We start from the raw sequence: 27,128 nt of genomic DNA, 5'->3' as shown, positions 1-27,128 counted from the left end.
AGCATCTCCTGACTGTGGTGTCACGTGTCTCGCTCCCTGACCACACAGTGGTTCTCCTCACACTTTCCTTATCCCAGTTTTGCTTCAACACTCTCAAAGCATCAGTTCTAAGAATAACATGAGTATGGCAGGTTATTTCTCCCTCCACAAATTCTAGTTGCATAATTTAACATAAAAACAATTTGGGGAAGAGATGATTATCTTTCTACATTCCAAAAAGCTCTCACTGATACAGTTTAAAATAGGCAATTGATATGCTGCATTTTTTTGAGTATTCAATAAATTTCTTGGATTTTTCCCCCCAACTGCAGGAATAAAACCACTCAGTTCCTTAAGCAGAGCAAACATAAATCAAATAGCTTTTACTCCATATTTATAAAATGCCATCGTAAGTTTCTCAGAATTTCCCGTCATCTTTAAGCATTTTCATTTATTAATCTCAATATATTTTAATAGCACACATATGTTTTCAAAAACATCTTCCCTGGGGCTTACTGTCAGCTGTTTTTTCCCCAAATCTTTTAAAATCTGAGCCTACACAGGATTTACAACATGCCTTTAACAAGTTATATGAAAATCTCCTCTTGTCCTCCACACTGACAGAGCTCCCTCCGAATCTGGGAGAGAGCGCTCACAGTCCCGTTGTGACGTCAGCCGGAGGGGCCGAAGCTCCGAAGCACCAGCTGCTAGAGCTGTAAATCCATTGTGTTGCACGTTAGGAAATTGCTCAGTGACAGCTACAGTTTGGAAGCAGTGACATTTTTTCTTTGCAATTCTCATTTTTAATCTTTTCAGTTATTTTCTACAGTAAACCTTAGCCACCCGAGTGTGACTTCATGTGTCACTGACCTATATGCAATAATTAAAAGAAAGCAAGTCCAACCGACCATGACAAAGGGTGCAGTCAGCATTTAAGACAAAACCGACTCTTACCAACTTAGCAAAAGGTAGTTCTCCCTGCACGGCACCCCTCCAGCCCTGTCTCTCCCACCCTCTCCATCCACGTGAGTGAGTTATTTCACGTTGCGTGAAGAATGTGTGACGTGTGCTCTCTAGAGGCTGCATTTTAAGTTTGGTCTTCTCAACCATAAAAACACAGTTATAAATTGTTCTCGGAGCTAAACCAGTCAACATCTTGGCACTTGGTTGTTTTTAACTTTTCAACAATAGGCACTGTTCACTCTTTTCCATCTCAGTTCTTTATTCAGTGATCAGGCAGGACACTGATGAAAGGCTAGTCACGGCTTTCCCCCATGGTATCAGTGTGGTGGCATGTGATGGTTCACGTGGGGCGGGTTTGATCCGAGAAAGCCCAGTCTCTGCTTATTCTTCCTTTGTTCTGTCATCTGGGGAAAAAGAGAGAGAGCGTGTGTGTGTTGAGCTTATTTCCTCATTCTTTCCCAGTGCTGGTGAGCCACACCATTTGGGGTTCACATTTCCCAAGCACCTACAGCCCGTTTAGCATCATATAGTATATATTTATTCAGAACAGGGAAAATATTTTTAAGTGAATTTCCATAACAGAGAAAACAAAGCAGACCCCTCTCTGTGGTTAAGAAACAGGAACCACGATTCTTTCAAAGCAGCCCTTGCCTGTCACATATTCATCATCATCACCGTAGTCATTTTAACAGCTACCAGTTACTTTTGATATTATTTTTACAGATGCTAGCAATTTTACTTGATGAAAGGGTTGATTATAGGATTGAAATGACAGATACTAATGATGATCTGCCTTTCCAATGAGTTTAGTAATTACTCTGATGGTAGAAAATATGATTTTCGATCAAAAAAGTGTAAAGAGGTCTTTGTATTTTGGCATGTACGCCTTTTTCCTCCCTTGAGTAGCAGAAGGTTCACACACGATGGGGAGGTGGATAAGTGGAAGCCTTTGCTTGCTGAGAGATGGTTCTTCTTCTTTTTTTTTAATCCTCACCTGAGGACATGTCTTCATTGCTTTTATAGATAGAGGAAAGGAGAGTGAGAAGCACTGATTGGTGGCCTCCCTTCTGCACCAGGACAGGGGATCATCTGCGCCCAGGAGAGGTGGTTCTTACAGTGCAACACAGAGTTTCTTTATAGGAATTTATAAATTCTGCAGCTTGCTCCCGGGAGGCTCTGGGTCTCCCCCCACTCAAGGTGGTGAACGATTTCCCCCCACCAGCTCCATCGCCCTGAGCACACTGACCTGCTCCTTGAGCTCCGCCAGCTGACCTGACAGCTGTTTGACCAGACTCATGGTCGACTCCAGCTTCTCCTGCAGGTTCCGAATCTCATTTTGCTCACTGTCACCTTCATTGCTAACGAGGGACATGGCTCGCATCCGAGGAAACCAGTCCAAATTCTTCTCCTAAAAGAAATAAATGTTCAGAAAGAAGGGAGTAAGTATGGAAGGGAGCCTGAAGTTCTGTAAAGACTGTAGGTGTTCATTATTATTAACATATAAATCAGTTTCTAAGCGCTTGAAGAAAAAAGTACTTTTTCTAGGCAGGGATGGGGAGGGGATGAGAGTGGGAATGAAGTGGGGGTTAGACACTGATCTTCATGAGCTGGGGGAAGATCTTAAATACTGCAACCAACTCCTTATGGGTTTCCAGGGAGGTTCTGGATACACATTTAGAGCAGGGTCCTGAGCCTTTCAGGTGCCCAGCGAATCTTGATGAGGGAGAGACAAGGTGGGGTCTGGAGCCAGGGAGAGCAGCTCCAGGAGTGCACGGTACAGTGTAGGCCCGAGCTGCTTCTCCTTCCTCTCCGCACAAAAGAGAAAGGGGAGGAGGGATAGGAGGGTGGTCAAAGAGATGTTTCAGTTCCAGCCACCCACGCTAGTTTGCCTCCCACTTCCACGAGATGAGCTCAGAGATCGGCTGGGGGAAGAGGGAAGTGGGAGGGCATGGCCCTAGGCTACTCTGTCTGCCCCCTTTGGAAACATTTTATTACAGAAAGGGCAGACTTCCCCAGAGGGCAATAGTTGGTACTACTTCTGTTTTCCTAGGTGGGCTGTGTACAGGGGTGTGTGTGTATGTGTGCACCCGCACGGTGTGTGCACACACACTTCCCCTCCATTGTGGTAGAAACGAAGGGCTGACCTGATACCCAGCTCCCTTGGAAATTCTGCCTGATTGCCTAACATCACAGAATCACTGTGCATTACTTATATTCCATTTTGAATCCTCAAAAAAGCTTGCAAAGTACATCATGTTGTCTCCATTTTACAGATGAGGAAGCAAAACGATGCCAATAGTTTAATGACCCATGTCACAAACTATGAAATGGGAGAGCTAGGGTTTGAGTCAGGGGAGTGTTTCCACCACCCACTAGGCTTGTCTGTCGGTATTCCTACTGACCCATCTATTTCTCCAAGTCACTTTCTCCCAACATCCCCAGCTACGACCTTCCTGTTTATGCTTCTTTCTACCCCAGCAAAGTCCACTGAAGTGGCTACAAAGACTTCTACCTGACAGATCCTGAGAATAAGAGTCAACGGAGTACTTTCCTCCCCCCTAAGGTACTGTGGACAGGGCCAACCTCTGTCTTTCTGAACTCCTGTCTGAGTCTCATCCAGCCTTCGGTCGGTTCTTTTTTCATTTTGGTAGTTGTCCTAGTCTGAGAATAACAAGTTTTTACAGTTTCCTATGCCCAGTGACAATGAAAAGGGCTGATAAAGGATTAAGGATAAAACATATTAAAGAGTTTTAAACTGCATTTAAACAGCTGTAGTTAATTAGCATTTCAAAGGAGAATGGTAACTTATTCAGAAATGCTAAGTGACAGCCAGATTCATTCATTCAATCAATCCTTTTACATCTATTGCCAGTTATTTAGAGACGAAAATCAGAGGAGGTAAATCGTCTGCTCTCCAGGAGCTTGTGGCTTAGGGCAGCCCTCCCAGAAGAGTGGACAGCGCACTGTGTGTATCAAAATCCACTAGGGTTGCTTGTTAAAGCTGAACAGGGGGCCCAGGAAGTGCCTGCAGGCAGGCTGGATGGCCCAGTGGAGTGGAAGGCCGTGCCTGGTCGTGACCCCAGCAGCCACTACTGTGCACCAACAGCCCAGGTGGACGTGCAGTGGAGGCAGAGAGCCAGACTGAGAGAGGACGCTGTGTCCCCTGGAATGGGTGTCAGAAAGACAAAGGTGTGCGGATGTCAGCCCAGGCATGTCGGCAAAGCAGTGAATGTGGGGACTGGAAGGAAGGGAGGAGGAGAGACTGAGCTGAAGGCTCTATGCGCACTGAGTCCTTTCAACAGCCCAGTGAACTTCAGTTTTTTAAATCTCTTTGGCATGTGAATTGTGTATAGTATTATCTATTATCTGAAGTTTACCAGTGAAGAAACTGAGGCTAGCAAATGTTTTAGCTGGGTTCCCAACCCAGATCTGTGAGCATTGAGATTGCTTGGCAAGACAGGAGATTAAAATTCTGAAAGTAGACCAACTTTAGAAAAAGAAAATTCTAGAATGAGAGTGCCTTGCATCTGAAAAAAAGTCAGTGAATTTGGGGAGTTTGTATTTAACAGGTACAGAGTTTTAGTTGGGGGAGATGAAAATTCTCTGGAGATGGATGGTGGTAATGATTGGAAAACAACGTAAATGTACTCAATGCCACAAACTGGTACATTTACAATGATTGCTTTTATGTTGTATATACTTTATTATGATTTTTAAAAATCAATGTATTAGCAGAGCTAATCTTTTGGATAAATCATGCACAAAGTCCTCGAAATCATCCTGAAGGAGGCCAGTGCTTGGGTGGATTAGGAAGCTGTGGGTGGCCATGGGCCAGAATCTGTGATGAATGTACAGGAGATATTAGAGGACAGTGACGTGGAAGGTTTGACAAGTGCATGTTCATGTGAGGGTGAAGGTGCAGTGATGTCTTAGCAATGTGGAGCCAAGTCTGCTGACCGTCTTCTATGGCCCTTAGTACCAAGCAGCTGGGAACACGGGCAGTTGCTGCCAGCTGGCTTAAAGAGTCCAGGAGGCAGAGTGCTGGCAGAGGAGGGCTGGTCTGCAACAGGGCGGACTCCAGGGGGGTGATGGAAGGGAAAGTTTGAGTGCCTCAGACAGCTGAGCCTGGGGGGAAAAGGTACCAGGTGACAAAGTGATACCCAAGGTGTGGATGGTGAAAACATGAACTTTTAGAGAGTTTCCAAAAGGAACAGGCAAAACATTGTTCAGATGCTTAGCAGATCCCAACTTGGCCAAAGAGAACATAGGTGAGGCTCTGTCTTCAAAGGGACGTTACTGCAGTTTTCTTAGGGACTGGGATCAGCCTCGTCGGCGTCTGAGGAGCAGCAGCAGCTCCCAGGGGAGCATCACCCCAGCCCTAGGACCACAGGACTCTTCTTCCCTGCACGTTCTTGCTTCCCTGGTTCCTTTGTTCATCCCTTCATCTACCAATTCTTACTGTGTTTACTATGTCTGTGCTAAGCACTGGGAAAACAATGGTGAGCAAAAGCCCAGTGCAACCCTTGTGCTCACAGAATTGACAGTCTATGTGGAGAGAAAGACTTCAATCAAAGGATGTAAAAACAACAGCAAGCTGTGCCTAGGGGCTGGGAAGGACAGCCACACAGCAGGCCCTCGTCATCCTTTCTCTCAGTCCTTAAAAGTCATTCTCTCTGAATCCTCTGGTTTCTCTCATCTTTCCTTCGCTGCTTGGACTGTTCTGTGTTTGCGTGTTTCTCCATCTTTCCTCGCCCATTCATGTGCTTTGTGTTTTCACTGCTCCCTTCCTCTGTGTGTCAACTGACCGTAATCTGAAACTAAAAAAAGTATAATTATTATTTTTTTTCCATATGGAGTGCTTTGTAGTTCCTTTTCTTAATTTTTGAGGAACTTAACTTGAATGTGTTACATCACTCCCTAAAATGGAAAAAAATAACCAACCTAAATTGTTTTTGTCCTCTTTTTGTGAATAAAACCAATCTTTTAAAACTAATTTCTGTAACTGATGTTTCTTCAAATTTGTGTGCAAAGTACATCCTTTTCCCTAGAATAACTGAAATACAATAGTGTTCTTAGAATAACTGCTGCATACACTTTTTCCATTGACAGTGGCTCCCAATTAAATACCCAAAGGTTCCTCTCTCTGTCTAATGGCACCACGAGTGGCTTCTGTGGAAGGCTCAGCCTGGGCAGGGTGAGGAAGTTGAGGCCAGGACTTGAGCCTAAACCAGAACCTTAGGACAGACACGCAGAACAGGGACCAGTGAACAGGATGCCACTTCCTCACCACACTGACTTGCAGTGCGTCCGCCATCTAACAAAGCAGTCAGGTCTGGTTTGTTCTTGGTTACTCATGTGCGCTGTGTGCATCTCGTGACCATGATTAGCAGACTCCCATGTTGACTTTGGTTAGTCAATATGAAATCATTTCCTTATTTCACCAGGAATGAAAATATTTGACCACAGGGTAATATAAAGTGAGGGAAGTGGCAGGTTAACTGTGAAACTCGGAGGTTACAAAGTGAGATCCTAGTGACTTGGTGGGTGGGGATTCAGAGCTTCTCAAGGTTTTTAAAATGCAAAGCCCTGAGATAAACTAGTCACATCTCTGAAGACGGACACACAGAGCATGCTAACCATAACCATCTTGCTATCTCCAAATTCTAATAATATTGTATTTTCCCAGATGACCAGAAGATGGATAAAGAAAAGTATAAAAATCTTTCAAATAGTCCTTCCAGCAGTCAGATCAACTTGCTTATTTAATTTTGTACTTATTCAATACAATGTTAGGTTGTCAGTGTCAGTCGAAGCTTAGCTGTGTTTTGTTTTCATATGTGGTTCTTAAAGGTGAATACCCATTTACAGGGAAGAGGCAATGTGGAATAACACAAAGAGCACCGAGATAGGAGTCAGGACACCTGGGTTCTGGTTTTAGCTCAGCCAAAAACTAGTTATATGATATAAGGGGGAGAAAAAGCCTTACTCTCTGGGTCCCCACTTCCTTATCTGTAAAACCAGCGTGTTACCCTAGGTGTCTCTATGTCTCTTCCTGCTTGTCTTTCTGTGAGCTAGGAATTCAAGGCAAACTTTAAAAATCAAATCGCTGAGACAAATCTCCAGTTTGCCAAGTGAGCTAACAGAAACAGGGCATTTAGGCTAGAGGCAACCTTGAAACCACAGAACTCAAGCTCATCATATTATAAATGCCCAGCCTGAAACCTAGAAAGTATAGGTTTCCTTGAGGTCTTACAACACAGCAACAGATGTCCCTGCACTTAATTTCCACTTCTGGACAAGTTGTTCCAAATTACATAGTGGACTGGCTCTCATACATATAATCTGTCCCTATTGATGATTAATGGACCCCAGGCTTAAGAGCATGTAAAGACTATAGTAATTTCTCTCTGCATCAGAATGAGATGAAAAAGTAATGAGACTGGTTTCAGTGAACCAAACATTGGAGGAACTGTCTTATGTGTTTTTAGCTCTACTAGATGCACATCAGAAGCTGCCTGTTTTGTAAGCTAAAGAGAAAGCAAGCATTGGGATTCTATATCGCAGTGACATATGCCATTTGTTGGCTGCCTTGCAAGTGTCAGGCACATCTGTCCTGCTACAGCCCACGCCCACAATAACTCCATTGGGTGGAGACTGTGAACACTCCCATTTTACAGATGGCAACGCTGAGGCAGGAAGAGGATTGGTGACTTGTCTGAGGTCACACAGGTGTAACAACCAGCGGGGCCAGACTTTGGCCTCTACTTTGTGTAACTGGATATCTTGTCTGTCTTTCCCTGAACCCAACTACTTCGTGTGTCATGGAGATGTCACAGCTTAGTGTCTGAACTTGCCAAAGAAAATAGAGACTATAGTGAAGAAAAAAATATATATATGACTTGAGCCCCTTGATTACTTCTTCTGGGATGTACTGAAGGACTTATTTGTTGAAAATCAAAAACAGCCCTGGCTGGGTATCTCAGTTAGTTGGAACGTTGTCCCAGTACACCAAGGCTGCAGGTTCAATCCCCGGTCAGGGCACATATAGGACTCAACCAATGAATGCCTAAATAAATGAAAGAACAAATTGATGTTTCTCTCTCTCTGAAAAAAGTAAATAAATAAAATAAAATAAAATAAAATAAAATAAAAAGAAAACCAGAAACAAACCTTCCAGGCATTATATCAGAGATGCATATACAGTGATAGAAACACATCAACACTTTATGTTCACTGCAATTTTGCCGAGTGCTGCAATAGATTGCTATTGAGGGGTAACACATTGAACACATGATGCATTGTATTGAAGTGGAATATCAATAAACCATTTCATATCTACCTTCACTTCTGCTTCCAGACTCTCTGATGACACTTAGAATGTGCTGTTACAAGGCCATTTGCTAAGGTTTTTCTGGTTACCATTTTCTTCAAAGCCTTATGTTTATACTGCATTTTCCATTCTAAAATCCTATGCACAGCCTCCTAGGCTGACAAGCATACCTATTCCCCAAAGCTTTGATATGGCCCCTGCATCCCCCTCTTTGCACTTTTGGTTTGAAGGGGTCCACAGAAATGGTTCTCAAAAGGAACGTGAGCAATGCTGATACTACCTGCTTACTGGAAGGTCCCAGAGGGAAAGACACCATTCCTGGTTTCCTGGAACTTCAGCCTTAGGAAGATGATCTGGAACCAGTGTTCTTTTCTGAAGTCACAGTAACCAGTTTGGCTAAGGGGGAGTGCTTCATGTACCTCATCCCATTAACTGCTCAATGGAAGTGGGGGCGAAGTGGGCTTCTCACCCTCCCTCATACTAACCTGGTGCCCTTGCCGGCAGGCTAGGCATTATCTCAGAAATTTAAGGGACACCCATAATACTGTCATCTGGGTTTCTAGCCTCATGCCTGGTGAACATGCCCCATGTATGTGACAAGTGTTATTCAGTGATGGCAACACATAGGCTGTCCTCACAGGAGTTCAGATGAAGACCTCAGGTGTGTGAGGAGGGAAGGGCTGGAAAACACTCTTGTCTGACAAACTAGGGCCTGGAGGTGAGAGAAAGGATCCAGCTGTGTCCTTTGAAATTAAAACACAGTTCCTGGGTTGACAAATAAATGATAAATTTGTTTTTCAAATGTAAATCAAAACAGCTTTCTGTAAGTTCTGTCTGATGTTTTGACAGGACTCTCCTGAAACTTCTTTCAAATATAATCATCACATTCAACTTCACTGTATGTAATTTATTAGAAGGAGAATTAAGAATAACAAATTTATTTTTAAAAAAGAATAATAAATTTGCATGTAGAGCTCAAGGAAAATCACATACTCAAACACACACACAAAGCCTATACAGAAAATACTATTTCTAGAGGAAAAAGATTCCCAGAAATCTTTTAACACTAGAGTCAAGAGCAACACATAAATGGAATTAAAATCTATTTTAGTAACTGTATCTATTGCTATTTGAATTTCACTGCCTTTTTCCTTCACATATATGTAAGTGTGTGGGCATATATGTATAGCACATACAGGTTTGTCTCGCACAAAGAAATGGGTAAATCTTCTAAAAGACTATCTAAATTTCTCCTTTGGAATAAAAAGAAAAATGCCTCCCCCTGCCCCCTGTGGAGAGCAAACTTCTTAAAGAATAGTCACCAAATCTCAAAATTGCACAGGGTAGTTCAGTGGAGGGTCCATCCAGCATGTGGTCATCACGGCAGAGCTCTAAATGCCAAAATCTGATTAAACTGCACTTGCAGTTGGCCAGCTTGCCAGCTGATGTGTTGTTTACTAGTCCCTGATATTAAGACATTTTATCAAATTGTTCTTTTAACATGTTCAGTCTATCCTTAAGTCTTTCCCCTTGTCTTCAAAATACTAGCCAAGCAGAGGGAAAGAGTCGGTGGTTTTCCAAGTGTGTCTCCCCTGGTCCAGCATCATGGACATCACTGGGAAATGGTTAGAAATGCAAATTCTCAGGCCACACCCCAGACCCACAGATTCAGAAACTCTGAGGTTGGGGCCCAGTAACTGTGTTTAATGAGCCCTAGTGGTGATTCTGATATGCACTGAATTTTAGAGCCACCACTCTAGATAGTTCAAGACCAAATGGGTAATATCTTAACATCACTAATCATTGGATGAACCTTAAAGTAAATCCTCAACTGTATTCATGTTACCCTTTGAGTAATCACAAAATTTGTTGGCTAAACAGGGACACAATTGAGAATAAAAGGAGTGTGATTAAAAACTTCGCAGAGACAATGGCATAACTGGGACTGTTCCAGTCAAAACTACGGTCCCTTTGGGTTCCATTAAATTCGGGACTATGATTTATGATATCCGGACCAACTAGTTAGGAAAATGAAAGAGTTCTGTAACAGTCTCTGGGCAGCCTCTATAGATTAGAAAATTGTGTTTATGTATGTATATTGCTGAGAGGATGAGTCTAAGGTATCATCTACTAGGAATTCACAAGTATTTAGGTCACTTGTAAGTTGCTTATAAATATGGATTTTGATACATTTCTCATGGGAGTAGTCCATACTTAATACTCACATTTCATTTTTATCAATTCTTTCTTTTTCTCATACAAAGTGGATGGATATTAATGCTCCTCTAAAATTTCTTAATTCCAATGACCTTCCTTAAACAATTCAATTTTTATCCTTAGGTTTTTATTTTTATCCTTAGGTTTTTGTTTTGTCTTTTTTTTTTAACCATCACTGGCCTCTCTACCGCTCTCAGAATTGTTTCAGAAGTCTATCACCAAGAGCAGAGTGGGAGCATGGTCATGATAAAGGTTGGGAGTGGCTCTTTCAGGTCAACACAACGCTGAGACCTAACAATAAATTCAAAGTTGGACCACGATGGTGTGCCAAGTTGTACCCAAGAAATCTTACTACACTCAGGCCAAACTGTTCATTAGCATCAAAGAGCTAAAATTTCTTCACTAGATTCTTCAAATAGAACATCATGTGGATTTAGGGATGCTGAATTTAAAGAAAAATCTAACTTGAGTCCAAACCACTATGTTCTGGGATGGGGCAAGCAGGGAGGGATGTCAAAATGGGACTGAACTCTAAGTTAGATTATAGCTTTGCAGAGGATAGCAGTGACCACGGACTAGCTGGCTTTGGGACTTGGAACAACTACAGGATGGTGCACAGCTTGAAAGGAACTTACCATGGCTGCCAATGCATCTACAGCTGACTAGCTGGGTCCATAGCTGTTCTGAATACAAGGAGCCCAGCGGCTGTAGGTGATGACACACAGCTCTGCCAAGCAGCTGGTACATAAGGTAATTTCAAGTAGGATGAACAAGGGAAACTTCAAATGGGGCAGAGCTATGGCTGCCCAGGACACGGGGAGGCGGAAAGAAGAGTATGGTATGCTGTAACTCCAGAAGATGGTGGGTGGCTCTCTGTGAACAATGATTCCTAGGCTGATTATAGTGATAAGATGCCAAGGCATAAAAGACACAAAGAGTTCATGAACAGGAACTGCAGTCATGAGTCACAGAGCAGTTTGACACAAATGCAATGTAGAAACAATCATTGATCATGCGGTAGGTATTGCATTTCTCATTGTTATGCAATTTCATAAATAAATTCCCCGATTTTTCAGCTGACACTATTCAGGCTTTATGCATTTTGTCCATTTTTCCACATCTGAAACATTTCCTTGGTTATTTGTTTTTATAGAACAGCAATCTGAGAGAAGACTTAAAAGATCAAAACAGATGCTGAAACGATTCCTACATGTAAAACTTGTTTCCAGCACATGACAGAGACAGTCAATAAAATGCCATGTCTGGTTATGATCAGCTGATGTACACAGGTGCTCCCCTGCTCATGAGAACTCAGATGCTGCCCTGAGACATTTTATAATGAACACAGACATTATTTTTAATTTACTGATTTTAGAGAGAGAGAAGGGGGAGAGGGAAAGAGAGAGATGAATTTGTTGTTCCACTTATTTATTCATTCATTGGTTCATTCTTATATGTGCCCTGACCAGGGATCCAACCTGCAACTTTGGTGTATCAAGACGACCTCTAACCAACTGAGCTACCCAGCCAGGGAGACCAACTTTTAAATTGCTTCCTAATGTAAGTTTATATCTTGCTTCTCTAATGAGATCATGCATATCTCAAGAGTGGAAACCATGTGCTGTATTTTGCCATGTTCAATGCGTACCCACCTTTTGTGTGCATTATACATGGGATTACTATACCCATGGTATGTAATCATTATACTCATGTATAATGTGCATCCTTATTTTTCACTCAAATATTTGGACAAAAAAGTGTGCATCACACATGGCAAAATATGGGCATATATATGTGTATTAATGGTCCACATAACAGCTTGGGCAATTTTAATCTCGCATCTTTCCTCCAACTTGCTTCTTCCTCCATTATCCTGCTCCTTACTGCAGAGCCGCCCACTCCCAGGTTCATCACCCTCCCTGGCTGGGACACTGTTGTATGATAAATGACCTGACTGGTATTTGTCCCTGGTCTCTAAGAGAAGGCTCTAAAATTTCAGGGTGTCTAAACTTTTGGTGTCTCTGGGTCACACTGGATGAAGAAGAGTTATCTTGGGCCATACACTACATACACTGTGACACATAATAACAAAAAAATCTCATTAAGTAAATTTATGATTTTGTGTTGGGCCACATTCACAGCCATCCTGGGTTCATGCGGCCCATGGGCCCCAGGTTGGACACTCCTGAGAAATCCTTGGAATTTCCTGAATAATAGCAATGTCTTTGTTATCCACAAGTTTCCTGGATAACACCTGAGTTTATGCTAACGAGGTGACACCTGGCGGGCCCCAAGATAGCTTCAGGATGGGGGCTAGTCACCGGAAAGACCAAACACAGGTATTAGAGGGTTGGGGCTTTGAGCAAACCCAACCTCCGGAGAGGCAAGGGAGGCTGAAGGTAAGTTCAGTCACGTGGCCCATGATTCAGTCTATCAGACCTATGTAATAAAAGCCTAATAACAGCTCTGAACACTGGGGCTCAGTGGAACTTCTGGTTGGTAAACTAACTGATGTGCAGAAAAGATGACGTACCTGGATTCCATGGGAGAAGGTGTGGAAGCCCTATATTCCCTCCCAGATCTCATCCCCTGTGCCTCTTTATTGAGCTGGTCCTTCTGACATGTACCCTTTATAATGAAACTGTAAACATAAATATATGCCTTCCTGAGTTCTGTAAGTTGCTCTAGTGAACAAATGAACCCGAGGGGATTGTGGGAAACGCTGAAATTATAGCCGGTCTGTCAGAAGTGTTAGTGGTGGGGGACCCCCAAGCACAGTGGTGTCTGAAGTAAGGACAGTGAGGTTCAGGATCACACCCTCTAACTTATAGGGCTTGTGCTAACTCTGGGTGGTTGGTGCCAGAACTGAACTGCATACCCCTAGTCAGGGTTGAAATGGAATAGCTGGGGTCAGAATAGGCACCAACTCTGTTCAGCGCCTCTGGTGGTGGGCCATGTGGCCATCAGCTACTGCGGATGGTAAGGGGGGCAGGTCACCATTAAAGCAGTAGACAAGTGACCAGGAAACTGGGCTAGTTGGGCCTCTAATTTTGCTAAGTGTTGCTGGTCTGAGACCTGTAAATAGTGGCTATTTGACTGGGCTGTTTTAAAAGAGCTACAGATGACAGAACACACTCAGAGACCTACAGCTATGTACATACTGAGGATATGACCGTGCAAGGCATAAAGATTTATCCAGGGCGTGTTTATGGCAAAAGAACAAAGTGAAAAAGGATGATGTTTGATTGTGATCTTAAATAAATTCTCTCTTTACTCCCTCCCTGTTCTGCCTGAGGGGTTCAGAGCAATTTGAAATCCACCGGCCTGTGAATTTTCTGTGGTTTAAACTATTTGCTCCAGTGTGTTTTACCCATTCCCTTGTCAAGAGTGCAGTTTGTTTAGTACAGTAATCGATGATGTTGAATCAAAATGTGGAAGCACTGATACATTTTTTTAGAACAAATTTTTGTAGCTTAAAATCTAAATGCCTTTCCTAGTCTAGGGGACCCTATGTGACTCAGTCTTGGTCCTCCTGCATCCTTGGCTACCATCTACCTTCCTCAGTGGCTCCCGCCATGTGGCCACTCTGCTAGTCCTCCCTCACATCCTGCCCATTCCTGCCAGGGACTGGCTTTGGCTGACCCCTAGATCTTTCCACAGCTTGCTCATTTACCCCATCTACCCAGACATTAGCTCCCCAGAGAGGCTGTCCTTGACAATGCAATCTAATATATCTCCGTCCCTCTCTACTCCTTTCACTTGCTTTGTTTTTCCTCATTGTTTCCTGACATGACCTACATTATATTCTTGTCTGTTTCCAAAAATGGAGTGCAAGTTCTAGGAGAGCAGGGCTTCGTCTCAACTGTTCTTAGCGCCTAGCACAGTGTCTGGCACACAGCAGCAGGCTTTCAGTGAATGCTAGCGGAGTACCTGAGGAGCCAAAACGGAGGATGCAGAAGGAGAAGAGTATTCTGCTACTGCTACTGCTCTTTTACAGGGTCCGGAGGTGAGGAACATTCAGTCAAAGGTGAAGTGGCTTGTGCCGCGTGCGGGAAAGGTCTATGCTCTGCAGGAACACTCACCAAGGTGAAACCACTCTGGACAGCACCTAACCATGAGCACGCTTAGATGTGCAGGGACCCCAGAGAGCGGGCAATGATCTAAAAGGGAGGAGTTTTGAAGGCAACCCATTTAATGTGGGACTCAAGAGTTGGAAACTTTTAGTTTAGGTAATAGTTAATAATCTTAGTTACCAATGCATGTCAAAGCTACTGTTCCAGAAACTGAAGGTGTGACCCGCCCTGACTCCAGGAGACCATAAGCAGTTCCACCTCTGTGCCTCGGGAGGACTGCAAGCAATCCAAGATGGCATCTGAGCCAGTGTGCTCCAGGGTGAGACAGCCACCTCCCAGGGCACAGATGGAAGAATGCTGCAGCTTTCATCTGATTAACTTTTTCCCTGGATTCCGAACCCTTTATCTACCCCATTTTTCTCTTTATAAAAAGGGTAGGTTTAAAATGGAATTTAAGATGGTCTGTCAGGGTACATAACCTGCTGTCTTCTCAGATCGATGGCCACCTGAGTAAAGCACCAGAAAAGACTCAATCCCTGTCTCTGCTTATTGGGTCTGGTAGGTGACAGGCAGCATGAGCACTGGCTTTTCCAGTTTCACATTCTCTGAATCCCAGCTTTGCCTCTCATTAGATGTATGATGGGAGGACATTATTATTTAAGTTTCTTCCTCTGAAAATGGGGTAATAAAGCCTGTCTTTTAGGATTTCTGTCAGGAGTTGATAAAATGATGTAGAAAAACAAATGCCATGCACAAGCTTCTGGTGGGCGGATGATGGAATGGGAATTAGGGCAGGGCTGTGAGGGTGTAGCAGGCAGGAACATATGTTTGGGGCAAAGAGAATGAGAGAGTGGGAGGAGGGCTTGGTAACAGGCCTCAGGGGATGATGACATCCCTCAAGTCCACAGATTTTCAGAGACAAGAACACGGAGTCACTCTGGCTTCAGCTTTTAAATTTTCCCACATCAATTGCTATTTGGGAGTTTTGGAGGGTTTTCCCTCCACTCTTTCCCACCCCACTGCTTAGTAACCTTGTGGAAACGAGGAGCCTATTCATTTGTTCCATATCTGCAAATACAACCTTTGCCTATACATGCCCACTTTTTAAAAATGCAAATTCCTCAAGTTGCTATGCCTTTCAAAATCTACTGCTTGAAAATCACTGACACACACAGAGAAAAGGGAGGTCACCTCGGAATGGAAGAATTCTATTTTTGTCTCCGTTTCTTTGCAAGAACTGTGGTCAGGCTTCCTAAGGGGCGGTGCCCACACAGTCAGAGCTGACTTCGTTTGTATATCTGGACCGTGACTTTGAAAGAGAGTTATGAGGCTTTTTTCCAGGGCTATTTTGGCCCTTGTATTTTACTAAACACACTATTAATCTTCTTTTACTTCCTTCTTTTTTCATTTATCTTACCCATGGGTGCAGAGAACCACTTTGATACTTCAAGTGATTCTCCTCTCTCGTCATCACCTCTCTTTAAGGCACACTGTTTTGGGGAAGTGATGCTGACCTTTCGTTTTGCCAGGTACCCAAGCCCACGGTCATGCTGTGAACTGTGTTCAAGAAGCCCTGCCCTTGGAGCCATATTTGGCTTTGCTGTACTCTGCACTTGAAAATTAGATTATAGGAGATGCCTGCACTTTGGCCTGGTTTGTGGCTGCAATATGCTGCCAGTGAAGGCATGCTTACTGAACTTCAGAGCTGACAAGGCTTTTTAGTGCCCTCACAAACAGGATTTATTTGGATTTCAAATTTGTCGCCAAGAATGGAAAACTGATGGTTTTGCCAGCATTGGTAGCCAAGAGTTCCAAGGTCCTGTTGAGAACTTGAGTTTATCCTTAGCTCTCCAACAGATGTTCTGTAACATCCTATAAATTTCACCAGGCAGATATGAATATTTTTTCTTTCTCTTATGACTTTAATGTAATTTGATTACATCCTTGTGTGACAATGTATTTTAAAAAGACATTGTAGCTGTTTATCCCAAAGTTGAATAATTTTTTGGAATTCTAGGTAATTATTCAGAGTTTAAAAGAATATCACCAATAGCCTCACATTTAATAGAATTAGAGAAACACCTATGCAACATTTTTTAGGTATTTGGTTAGGATTTATATCCCTGATCATGATTTATGCATCATATAAACATGTATCATTCCCCACATTTCTGTTCATCAGAGTCAACCCTTGTCCCTCCTGCCCCATTGCCTCATAACTCTCTTTTAATTTGTGAAAAAATGTGGGGAATGATTTGGCAATAGAACTATATAATACAGATTGTATTGGTTTAGATTGTCTACAATTACCCATGACTAGAAAAAACATCTAATTATTTTGACCTAAGATACAGGTGCTTTTTGACTAATGCAATATATAAAAATCAGATTTGCAAAACCCACCAAATAAAATAAGTTATTTAAAATTCATTTCAGCCCTGGCTGGCGTAGCTCAGTGGATTGAGCGTGGACTGGGAACCAAAGTGTCCCAGGTTCGATTCCCAGCCAGGGTACATTCCTGGGTTGCTGGCCATAACCCCCAGCAACCGCACATTGATGTTTCTCTCTATCTCTCTCTCTGTCTCTATCTCTATCTCCCTCCCTCACCTCCCTAAAAAATAAATAAATAAAATCTTTAAAAAATTCATTTCAAAAGGCTTCTTTCCTAAAGGAATAATTATAGGATTTTTTAAGTAACAATTTCACCACATGCACTGGGAGTGTGACTCAATTTTCATCACAAAATACAGGGACATGCAACATCCCAATGGCATGCCTAGTACAAGAAGTGAGGGAGAGATTATTTAGATGTGTGCCATCAGGTTAAGCCGCTAATTTAGAAAAATCTTATTTGTACTGAGAAGCATTTTCTTGCAAAGCCAAATTTTAGAGGATAAAAGTAGCTGATGCAATGTGCAACATAAACTTTCTATCAGCCAAATCCCACTTTTAATAGTCTCCTGTGCTATCTCCTCAGTCGCAGGATCATCACATTATTGTAGGAAATCCTGTCATAATTAATACACTGATGATGACTGCCCAAGGCAATGAGGCCTTCCTGATACACCCAGCTTCCAAGTCGCTGGGGACGCAGGGGCTGGAGAGCACTGCATCCCTGGGCTTCCAGTGGGGGTGAAAGTGCCAACGCTCATTCAACAGGCTGGAATCACATACAGCCAAGTGTCACTGAATAATGCACAGAGCAGAGTGCCAGCTGCCCAGTCCCCGACAGCACGGGACAGGTTCTCCCTCTGAGCCGGTCACTGTCAATTTACCTCCAGCCTGAGCTGTTCCATCCAACAGGGATGGAAAGAAGGTATTCTTTATCAAAACTAAAGCAATTTACATAGTGCTTCTGGAGCATAAATGCCAATATAACATTTTAGGAGACATGTCCATGTTTCCTTGCTGTTGCATACACCAAAGGACCACCTGGATTTTTCCCTGTTTAGTGCCTGGCAAGCATTTGGATACTTGGGGGCTACATGCACAATTGTGACTAGACTTTTACCATCATCACTCCCCCATCTGCTGTTTTTAGTTTGTCCCTGATCACTTATAATGATATTTTTATTATGTCTCTCATATAACACCCTTTTCTCTACTACAGGGCTGCCAGGACTCCATAAAACCGCCATCACAAGCTGCTCTTCTTCTTAAACACTATCATTTCCAACCTATAAAATCGAATCTTTTGGTCTCTTGGCTTGACACTAAAGCCTAACTGTTATGTAGAAATCCAACCTCATTTACAGGTATCTTCTCTTGTATCCTGGTCAGTGCCTTCGCTTCCCTCATCAGCAATTCATGATGTAATTGAAAAGATGCATAACCGGGAGACAGAAGGTAAAAAACTGACTGGCAGTTGATCTTGGGTAATTTTGTTCTCTGATCCTCCCTTGGGAGAGCGATTGCTGAGCCAGACTGCAAAGCTGAACTAGTCCTTGCAGCCTTAGATTCTCTAAGCCTGTGCTTTACCATCTCAACTCCTACTTAAGTTTGTGGGGGGGAAATCGGAATAGGTAGGAAAGAAAAAATGAAGGACAAAAAGCTGGTACTATTTCAATCACAGAGTACTTTAAACACGTCACTGCTTTTGCATGTTTGTTATTCATTTTAGTCTCTTGTGAACCCCACGGAGGGCAGCCCTAACTGTTCCCAAGATGCAAGAGGGAAAACTAAGGCACACAACTGCTATTGCTCCACCAGTGTCACACAGACAATGAGAAAGTCAGAACTAGAATACAAGCTTTATATTGCTGGGTGCCAAGACCCTTTCTCTGGGGATCATGAAGTATCACAATCCTTTATATGGTCTTGTCTTATGAAAGAGTCCCACGGATCACTCTGAGGTATAGACACCTCTACAGTGCTTGAGGTTAGATGTAAAAAGTCAACTGTTGATAAATGAAATGTGTACAGGGACGCCTCATGGATAACAGGCCTTCCCAAACAAAGAAAGACCCAACTGTTAATTAACCAGGGGAATGAACACATCTAAAGGCAGCTCTGGCAATCAGGAGGAAGACAGTCAGCTTGGAACAAATGGGGCAGGGGGCAGCAGAACTGGCTGGAGCCTAGCACTCTCCAGAGGGTGTCTGGCTAGACTCCACACGCGTCGCATGGAAGATAAAATAGGAGTAGTGGTAACAATAATCTTAGAATAAAAAAAGTGATACTCCAGGTGCTGTCATATTTAGGTTCGCAGGCCAGTGCTCAATCCACTGAGCCACACCGGACAGAGCTTAGGTGCTGTCCTGTTTATATTTATTATTTCAATGTATTTAACAGGAACTCTACCTCCCTGGCTACTTTCCCTTCCCTGCTTTATTTTTCTGTGCAGCATCCTTCACCATGTAGCATATAACGTTATTATTTTGTTGATTACCTGCTATTACAACACCAACTTCATGAAGGTGGGGATTTTTGTTTTGTTTACTGTTGTTCTTCAGTGCCTCAGATAATTCCCAGCACACAGCACATGCTTCGTAAACCTTGGTAATGAATGGACTTTCACGATAGCCCTATCTCATTTGACAGAGAAGTAAACCAACACCTAGAGTGATCGGGTGTTTCCCAGGGTCACAGAGCTGGTTAGTGGTAAAGCCAGGACTCACTGGAACAGAAAGCCAGAACAGAATTCAAGTTCTCTTTTAAACTCTAGTCTATAACTCTGTGCAGCGATGAGGCTGCATCAGCCTCTCTCAGTATGATCCACTAAATATGCATATCATGCAGCCAACTAACTCCCTCTGCTCCCAACCTCTGCTTATTGAGTAACCTTCTGATTGTAATCTTGCTTCTCAGGAAAAAATACACTGACCAGTCATCGTGCATGGCTGTTCTGCTTGTGTATTATAATTTATCTTAAATCAATGCACTCACATTCTGCTTTATCACATCTCTGATTAGTGTGTTCCCACCCCAATTCATTCCGTGTGCCCTTTCGGTGTCAAGAATCTGAGCAATGATTAGTATAGGATCTACAATTTATCACCCAAGAAAAGGCCTGCCTGGAGCCCTGTCCCTGAAAAATCATCTGGTGACTTGCAGTGGGTAAGCCTCCCCAGGTAGTAGCCCAACATCATTGCATTCCCATTTGATCAGGGATAAGGCATTTTAGGCAAGGCAGTATCTTAGCCACAGTTGTCTGGTATAATTTGGGAATGACAGCAATGAACATAAATTGTGAAATGAAGCTGACCAGTACCATGCTGGCTCAGCCCGAGTACCAAAGCAAGCCACAGTTGTATTTCAGGGTTGACTAGCAACCTTAAACTGGAAGCTCAAAGCAAGTCAGACAGTTTTCATGTCTGAACACGGAGGACTTGAGGAAAGGAAAATGAGCAATGAAACTAAATAGAATAAAAATTAAATTAGTAAGTCCTGTAGCCTGAGTACCTAACACTATTTTTAATATAAGAGTAAAGCATTTGACATTCCCTAAACATGCCAGGATCCAAGAAATGGCTCCTGCAACTTTAATTACATGAATCATTTTTTATGAAATTGTTACTTTTCCTTGGCATATTATATCTTCAGACTCAAGACCTAGGAGTTCAGAAGTAATAGATCACAATTTTCATTAAGGACACATGACAGCCTTGAAACCCTAACTTGTTTGAGTTTGTTTACCACCTTATATAAATATACATACATACACATACACATACACATATGAGTTTACAGTTTTAAACTCTAAAATAAATGTACATTTATTAAAGAAGGTAAAGAAGGTTCCCTATGGAAAATAAACTATGGAAAATGTTTGTGCACTACTTAAAGGAATAAAATGTTTTAATTAAAAGGTAAATATCTATCATTCAAAGGGGTTCAGTACAATGCTTCTTAGAAACGGTTTTGTCTGATTAAGACAATGTTAAGTGTGGAGGGCAGCTAAGGTGCTCAGGTGCAATAGTAAAAGAGTAAGCAAGGGGAAGCCCTTCTCCCACTACTGCCTCCACCACGGGCGCCTGTGCAGAAGGCATTTCTGATTGGAGCATTTTTAGGTCAGACCGCTGTATTCTCATACATCATCTGATGTACCATGATAACTGCAAATTTTTTTAAACTAAAAAATAAAAATAATACCTAGGATTTTTAAAAACATACAAGATGAAGCCTATTTTAAATTAATTACCAGTTAAATATCCTCTTTTGCTTGTGGACAAGTGGTCAGTGATTATGCCACAAATATTCCCATTTCCTACATCAATTGGTCTCTTTGTGAAATAGGTTAGCCCTGCTTTCCTTGTTCTCTTTGCAAACTTTAAAGACTAATTGCCAGTGTGGTATAGAAAATGTCATTTCTGCTAGCCTAATTGCTAATTATAGCAACAAGGAGAGAAAAATAAGGAAACCCAACTAAATTGCAAATAAGTAATAAAGGGCAATGTCAGCTTTATGAGGTCTGTCCAGAAAGTATCCAACCATGTAATATGAAAAATGGGGACATTTACTGAAGAAGATACAAGATACAAGAAACATTGTACATAGGACGATGATGTCTCAGTCCCCTTCAAAGTAGGCACGTTGGGACCTCACACAGTTCTCCCAGTCTCCATCAGCTGCCCTGTCATATTTTCTTGAATCTCACTGAAGGTCTGAAATTTCTTCCCTTTCAAAGTTGATTTTAGTTTTGGGAAAAGCCAGAAGTCGCAGGGCACCAAATCTGGGCTATTGTGGGGCTGAGTCACCTGGGTGATTTGATGTTTTGCCAAAAAACTCTGTACAAGACGTGATGCATGAGAATTGTTGTGATGAAGTTGCCAATCACCAGTTGCTCATAGCTGCGGCCTTCTGAATCATCCAAATAGTTTCCATGGAGGAATGTTCCAGCTTAATGCAAAATGTGATGCAGATTTGTTGCTCTACTCGCCCAGTCATTTTGAATGTAATGGCCACACAGTACACATGCTCACTCAACAGCATCTACTGCCCCCACTGACTACTACAGTGGAGTCATCATTGTTCACACATGCACATTCCAGTCCACTCTCCTTGGCTGCCAGGTTTCATGGATGGTGCACAAACTATTCTCATTATATTAACAATGGCTGGACTTCTTCTGGACAGACCTTGTAACTATCATTTCGCATTCTACTGCACTTGTTTTGTTAATAAAGCCTTTGTCGACAATTCTTTTTACTAATTTTAGCTTGATATTTTGATATTTATTAGGTATCTATTTTACAAAAACTGGCTTCAGATTATGTTTATATTGTTCATTAGCAGGTTGTCTTTATCAGGATCATCCAACTGCATCCCCATCTCAGCTCTATCTTCAAAATAAGGTACATTTTTTGTTGTTTTTAGAATAACCCAAATGCAATCTACCAAGTCCTTTTTAGGATAAGAAGACTAAAGAGGATGCAAGTTTTTATGAGACTATTCTTCTTCCTTTGTGTACCACTATTTACATTCATCACAGGAGGGAAGCACCCACTTGGATCTGGGGGAGCTGACTTTGCTTGAACGTTTCCTTTTGAGGAAAAAAAAACACAACAAAAATGATCTATTGAGCAGTCACTTCTAAAAGGATGCCTACATTGGCACTTCCAGTGACCATAAGGAAAGTCATATTGTCATTTTTGCTAATTTTGGAAGAATAAATGTTCTCACTTTATAAAACCAACATTGTGACTTCTTTCCCACAGTTGACAGAAAAGAGTAGAAATTGACTACTTGGTCCCACAGAAAACCACTCACACTCCCACCACATTGGGAACACCCACTCCCATTGAACTGGGACTGATTCAAAACAATGCCAGGTTTACTTGTGAACTTTGAGGTTACTTTAAACCTTAACTTTCCCCTATGTTGCAATTTTTGATCTATTGAATTCTGTGGAGTGACTGTAGAGGCTTCTATTATATATATATTGTAAATTGGATGCACCCAATTTACAACTGCAGATATATACTTTTATCTCTGAAGGTCCTTTGAGGCAATTGTGTAAAATACTATACCAAGGGTTGTTGAAAATAATGAAAGATTTCATAATGTAAAAAAATGCATCAATGTCACTGAAATTGAACAAAATGGTTCTTTCCTTTTCCACATACATTTTAACCATCTTGTCCACAAACTTGTTCAATAGATAGTGCATGAAACAAGCATTTTGCACTTTGTTCCATAGATGCAATTTGCCAACCTGTTTGATTTCTTTTTCTATAGCTCTTCTAATTTCTACATACTCTGTATTTTCTTCTTTATTAAAGATGATGTGATCTTAGCTGCTATTACATTCACGTCCACCAAACGACTGAGAAGAAGAGAGAGATGTAAAGATGAGGCTAGGAAAGGATAAGACTTCGCAAAGTAGGTTTGCAACTGCATATAAAATCTGACAAAAACTCAGATAATGCAGATATGGAAGATTAATGAAACAATCAAGTTGTACGAAGAGAAGAAACCTAGCAAAAGAAACAAACTAAGGCATATACCTGAAAAAAAAAAGAATGAGCATTAGAAATAAGTTATTTATTCTGCAAAGGCTCACTGTGCCACTAGGGGTGAAACACATCAAATATTTTCATGTTGCCACATAAAGAAACTGCATTCACATGTGTTAGCCATTTCTATCACTGTTTCTATGTAATTCCCCTTAGATTGTACCCTGTTTTTCACTAATGATACAAACTAACTTCTATTCCTTCTTAGGCAGTTTTTTAGTAGAGAAAGAATGGGACAGAAAAGATATGGTTGACATGGGTTATTGGCCTAAGTTTGATTCCAGCTTCAATTCCATTTTCTTTGCCATTTTCCTACTCAAGCCAGAGATGGCGACCAAATGATAACCAGTTAGACAATGCTTTGCAGTGATTGGTTATGTCCTGCAAAGTAAATTTCGTTGACATTGTAGGACTATTTGGCGACCACTTGAATGTGCAGAACCTTATAAGGAAGGGAGCTCCACTGCTTTTCTTCAAGGCTGGTATGTGATTCTCCTTTCAACCTCTGGCTTTCAAGTCTATCCAGACTTGTGGTTGTGGTTATAAAACCACAATATATCAGAGATAGAAGGGTCTTTTGATAGATTTAATTCATCTCCTTTGCTTTTCATAAAAGGAAGCAAGAGGAGGTTAAATAACTTAGTTAAGCTCTCTTATGTCTCTTAATTTCTAACTCAGCCCTTCATGTCCAATAAATTAATTTTAGACTTGTTGGATCCTCTGATCAGAGTTTTCATTTGAACATGTATAGCTTGAAGAGTTCCCTCCATTCATTACTGAAAGTCTTCAGACATGGTTTTAAGTGTCAAGGTAAATAATATTATTGTTCATTTTTTTAACTAACGAAACTGAGGCAGGGAGTTGAGACAAAATGCCCAAAGTCACACAGCAAGGAAGTAGCCAAGCTGGGGTATAAACTCAGACAGTCTAACACCTATGTTCTTCCTCCAATGCCTTTTTGCTTACTAGTCATCACCTGCATTATCAGGAAACTAAGTGACTAAGATATACTATTACTTATTTTTTGTGCATTTGTTTGTTCATTCAGTCATCCATCCATTCAGAAAATATTAACTAAATCCCTATTACCACTGCTCCACGTCTTGATGATATAGCAACAAACAAAACTAAGTCATTGACCTAATGCAGATTATATTCACATAAGACATACAAAAAAAGTAAATATATAATATCATGTCAGATTTCAATAGGTGGGGAGATAAGCAGGGTGAGAGATTAAGAAGGATACAGTCAAGTGACCAGAGAAAGCCTCTCTGAAGTGGTAACATTTAAGCAGAGACATGCAGGATGTGAAAGAATAAGTAGAGTGTTGAAGGTCCTCGGAGAGAAACAGGCTTGATGTATTATGGGAACAGCAAGAAGAACATGGCTGGAGCTGACGAAGGAAATCTTGGCAGGGGACGGCGGGTGTCAAAGCACACAGGCCTGGGCGTGAAGTCTGAATTGCATTCTATGTACTAGGAGGCTAGAAATATTCGATTTACATTTTAAAAATTATCACCTTGTTCCCTGAGGAATAGTCAGCAGAAGGAGAAGACTCAGAATGGAAGCAGGAAGTCTACCAGTTTAATGGCACCAGCAGCAGTGTAAGTAAGGGTTGGAGGTTATCTGGACTAGATTTGGAGAAGATTTAGGAAGGAATAGAGTCATATCTATTTCGACGAATAGTGTGACATATTTTTATGGAGTGTATCTTGTGTATTTTGATGGAATGTAGAGAGATAGAGGAATGAGGAGCCTTAACTTCTAGTTAAGGTTTAACACATTTCCAGTTAAGTGCTTAAAAAAGGAACAAATGCACATGCAGAAAATGGGGAATATAGCTCTTGTGTAGCAAAGAATGTGACTGGTCTTTGATTTTGATTCTAGAGAGGGAGATTCTAAATTCCTTGGAATTTCCCAGTGACAGGAGTATCTTTTTATTCATGAGTCTCCTGGATCAAACCTGAGTTTATGTTCAGAGGTGAGATGACTCAGAATGGGGGCTGGTCACTGGAGAGATCAACCAAGTCTCTAGAGGCTTTGAGTCAGCCATGACTCCAGGGGCAGGGAAGGGACTTAAAACAGTTCAATTTTATGGCAAGTGATGAAGTAATCATGCCTATGGAATAAAGTCCAATAAAAACTCGGGACACTGAAACTCAGTGGAGCCTCCTAGTTAGCAAACACATCACCATAAAAGGAGTATGATGTACCCTGTTGCACAGAGAGAGAGTACAGAGCACTGGCTTTGAATCCCACCCTGACCTCATGATCAATATCCTTTATAATAAAAGTATAATTGAAAGTACAGTGTTTCTCTTACTTTTGTGTCATTCTAGTGAATAGTCAAACCTGAAAGGGTTATGGGAAACCCTGAGTTTGTAGCCAGCTGGGCAGAGATGCCAGTGGTCTGGGGACACCCAGAGCGTAGCTGGCATCTGAGGTAAGTAAGGGCAATGCTGTTGGGGAAGGTGCCCTCTAACGTGTGGGATCTGAGCTAATTCTGCATGGTTATTAGCATCAGTGTTGTACTGCAGTATACTAGTTGGTAACAGAATAGCATCCGCGTCACTGTCACTGCATAAGACAGAATGAACCTGGGAACATGATTTATTTACAGCCAGGTGTTAATGGAAAGGGAACATTTTAGTCCTTCCACCAGTTTGTTTTAAACAGTAAGCAAATTCATGTAAATAGTACATGTTAAAACTGATTGACAAAGCTAAAATATCTTAACATTTTCTTTTAGGTTATTTTCTTCTGTGTGGGATTTCCATTTAAACATCAATAGCTCCCCTTATGGTTTTAAACACATCAGTCTTTACTATGGTAAGTTAGCATATGTGAGTCCTATATGATTGCCCGAGCTCCATCTCTATTTCTGACCAATCTTCTCTTCTGAACCCAGTTCTGTTATCTCCAGGAACCAGGGAGTCACTGCCCTCTGAATGGCCCATTGTCATCCTACACGGAATGAGTTGGCCACCCAAGTCACTGTTTTCCTGAATGTCTGAAGGGGAGTAGGAGTTAACTACTGATATTTCGGTCAAAAAAGTATTTTCATAGTTGCCGAATTTGAAACCATAATTTTTTTCCTTTCTCCTAAGTCCACTGTCCACAAACAATTTTCTTATTTTATCTTTCATGTGGACTCAGAGCATCAATAGTTAGTGCTGCAAGGACCTCATAGATCAGTTATTTTATTCATTTATTCAATAGATATTTGTTGAGAGCCCTTTTCTCCCCATAAACTGTTCTAGCTACTGGGGAAACAGTGACTGGGATAGTCAAGAGTCCAGTTTCCAGGAAAGCAAAGACAATTAAAAAATAGGTAATGAATTTACAGGCAAATAATGTGAGACAGTGTCGAGGGCTTTGAGTAAAATATGAGAAGATGCTCTTATAGATGGCCTGGGGTCTTCTTTAGTAGAGCTGGCCAGAAATGGAGGATTTTAGCTTCTGAAGATAAGTGTTCCAGCTAAAGGGAACAGCAGGAAACAAGGTTGGCTGAATGGGAAACTTCAGGAAAAGAAGCCAGAGAGTCAGGTGGGTGGTGGAGGCAGGCTTTCCTGGCTCGTGGGTGGTGGAATGAGGTCATCAGCCCATCCT

The 27,128-nt window shown here is 41.8% G+C and overlaps 1 protein-coding gene across 3 annotated transcripts in view; it reads right to left on the bottom strand.

The window, feature by feature from the left end:
- Positions 1 to 272: 272 nt before the first annotated feature.
- Positions 273 to 27,128, bottom strand: part of ITPR2 (inositol 1,4,5-trisphosphate receptor type 2) — a 444,101-nt gene continuing 417,245 nt past the window's right edge. For all 3 annotated transcript variants that reach the window (XM_036019237.1, XM_028532208.2, XM_036019238.1), the window contains 2 exons: positions 2,189 to 2,350; positions 273 to 1,346 (listed from right to left, as the gene is read on the bottom strand). In XM_036019237.1, coding sequence (XP_035875130.1) covers positions 1,260 to 1,346; positions 2,189 to 2,350 — 249 coding nt within the window. In that variant the 3' untranslated portion in view covers positions 273 to 1,259. The remainder of the gene's footprint in view (positions 1,347 to 2,188; positions 2,351 to 27,128) is intronic.

Source organism: Phyllostomus discolor, chromosome 2 (assembly GCF_004126475.2).
Source record: "Phyllostomus discolor isolate MPI-MPIP mPhyDis1 chromosome 2, mPhyDis1.pri.v3, whole genome shotgun sequence".
Taxonomy (NCBI): Eukaryota; Metazoa; Chordata; class Mammalia; order Chiroptera; family Phyllostomidae; genus Phyllostomus; species Phyllostomus discolor.
Note: the sequence above shows the minus strand (reverse complement) of the source record. Positions and strands in the feature narration are given on the sequence as shown.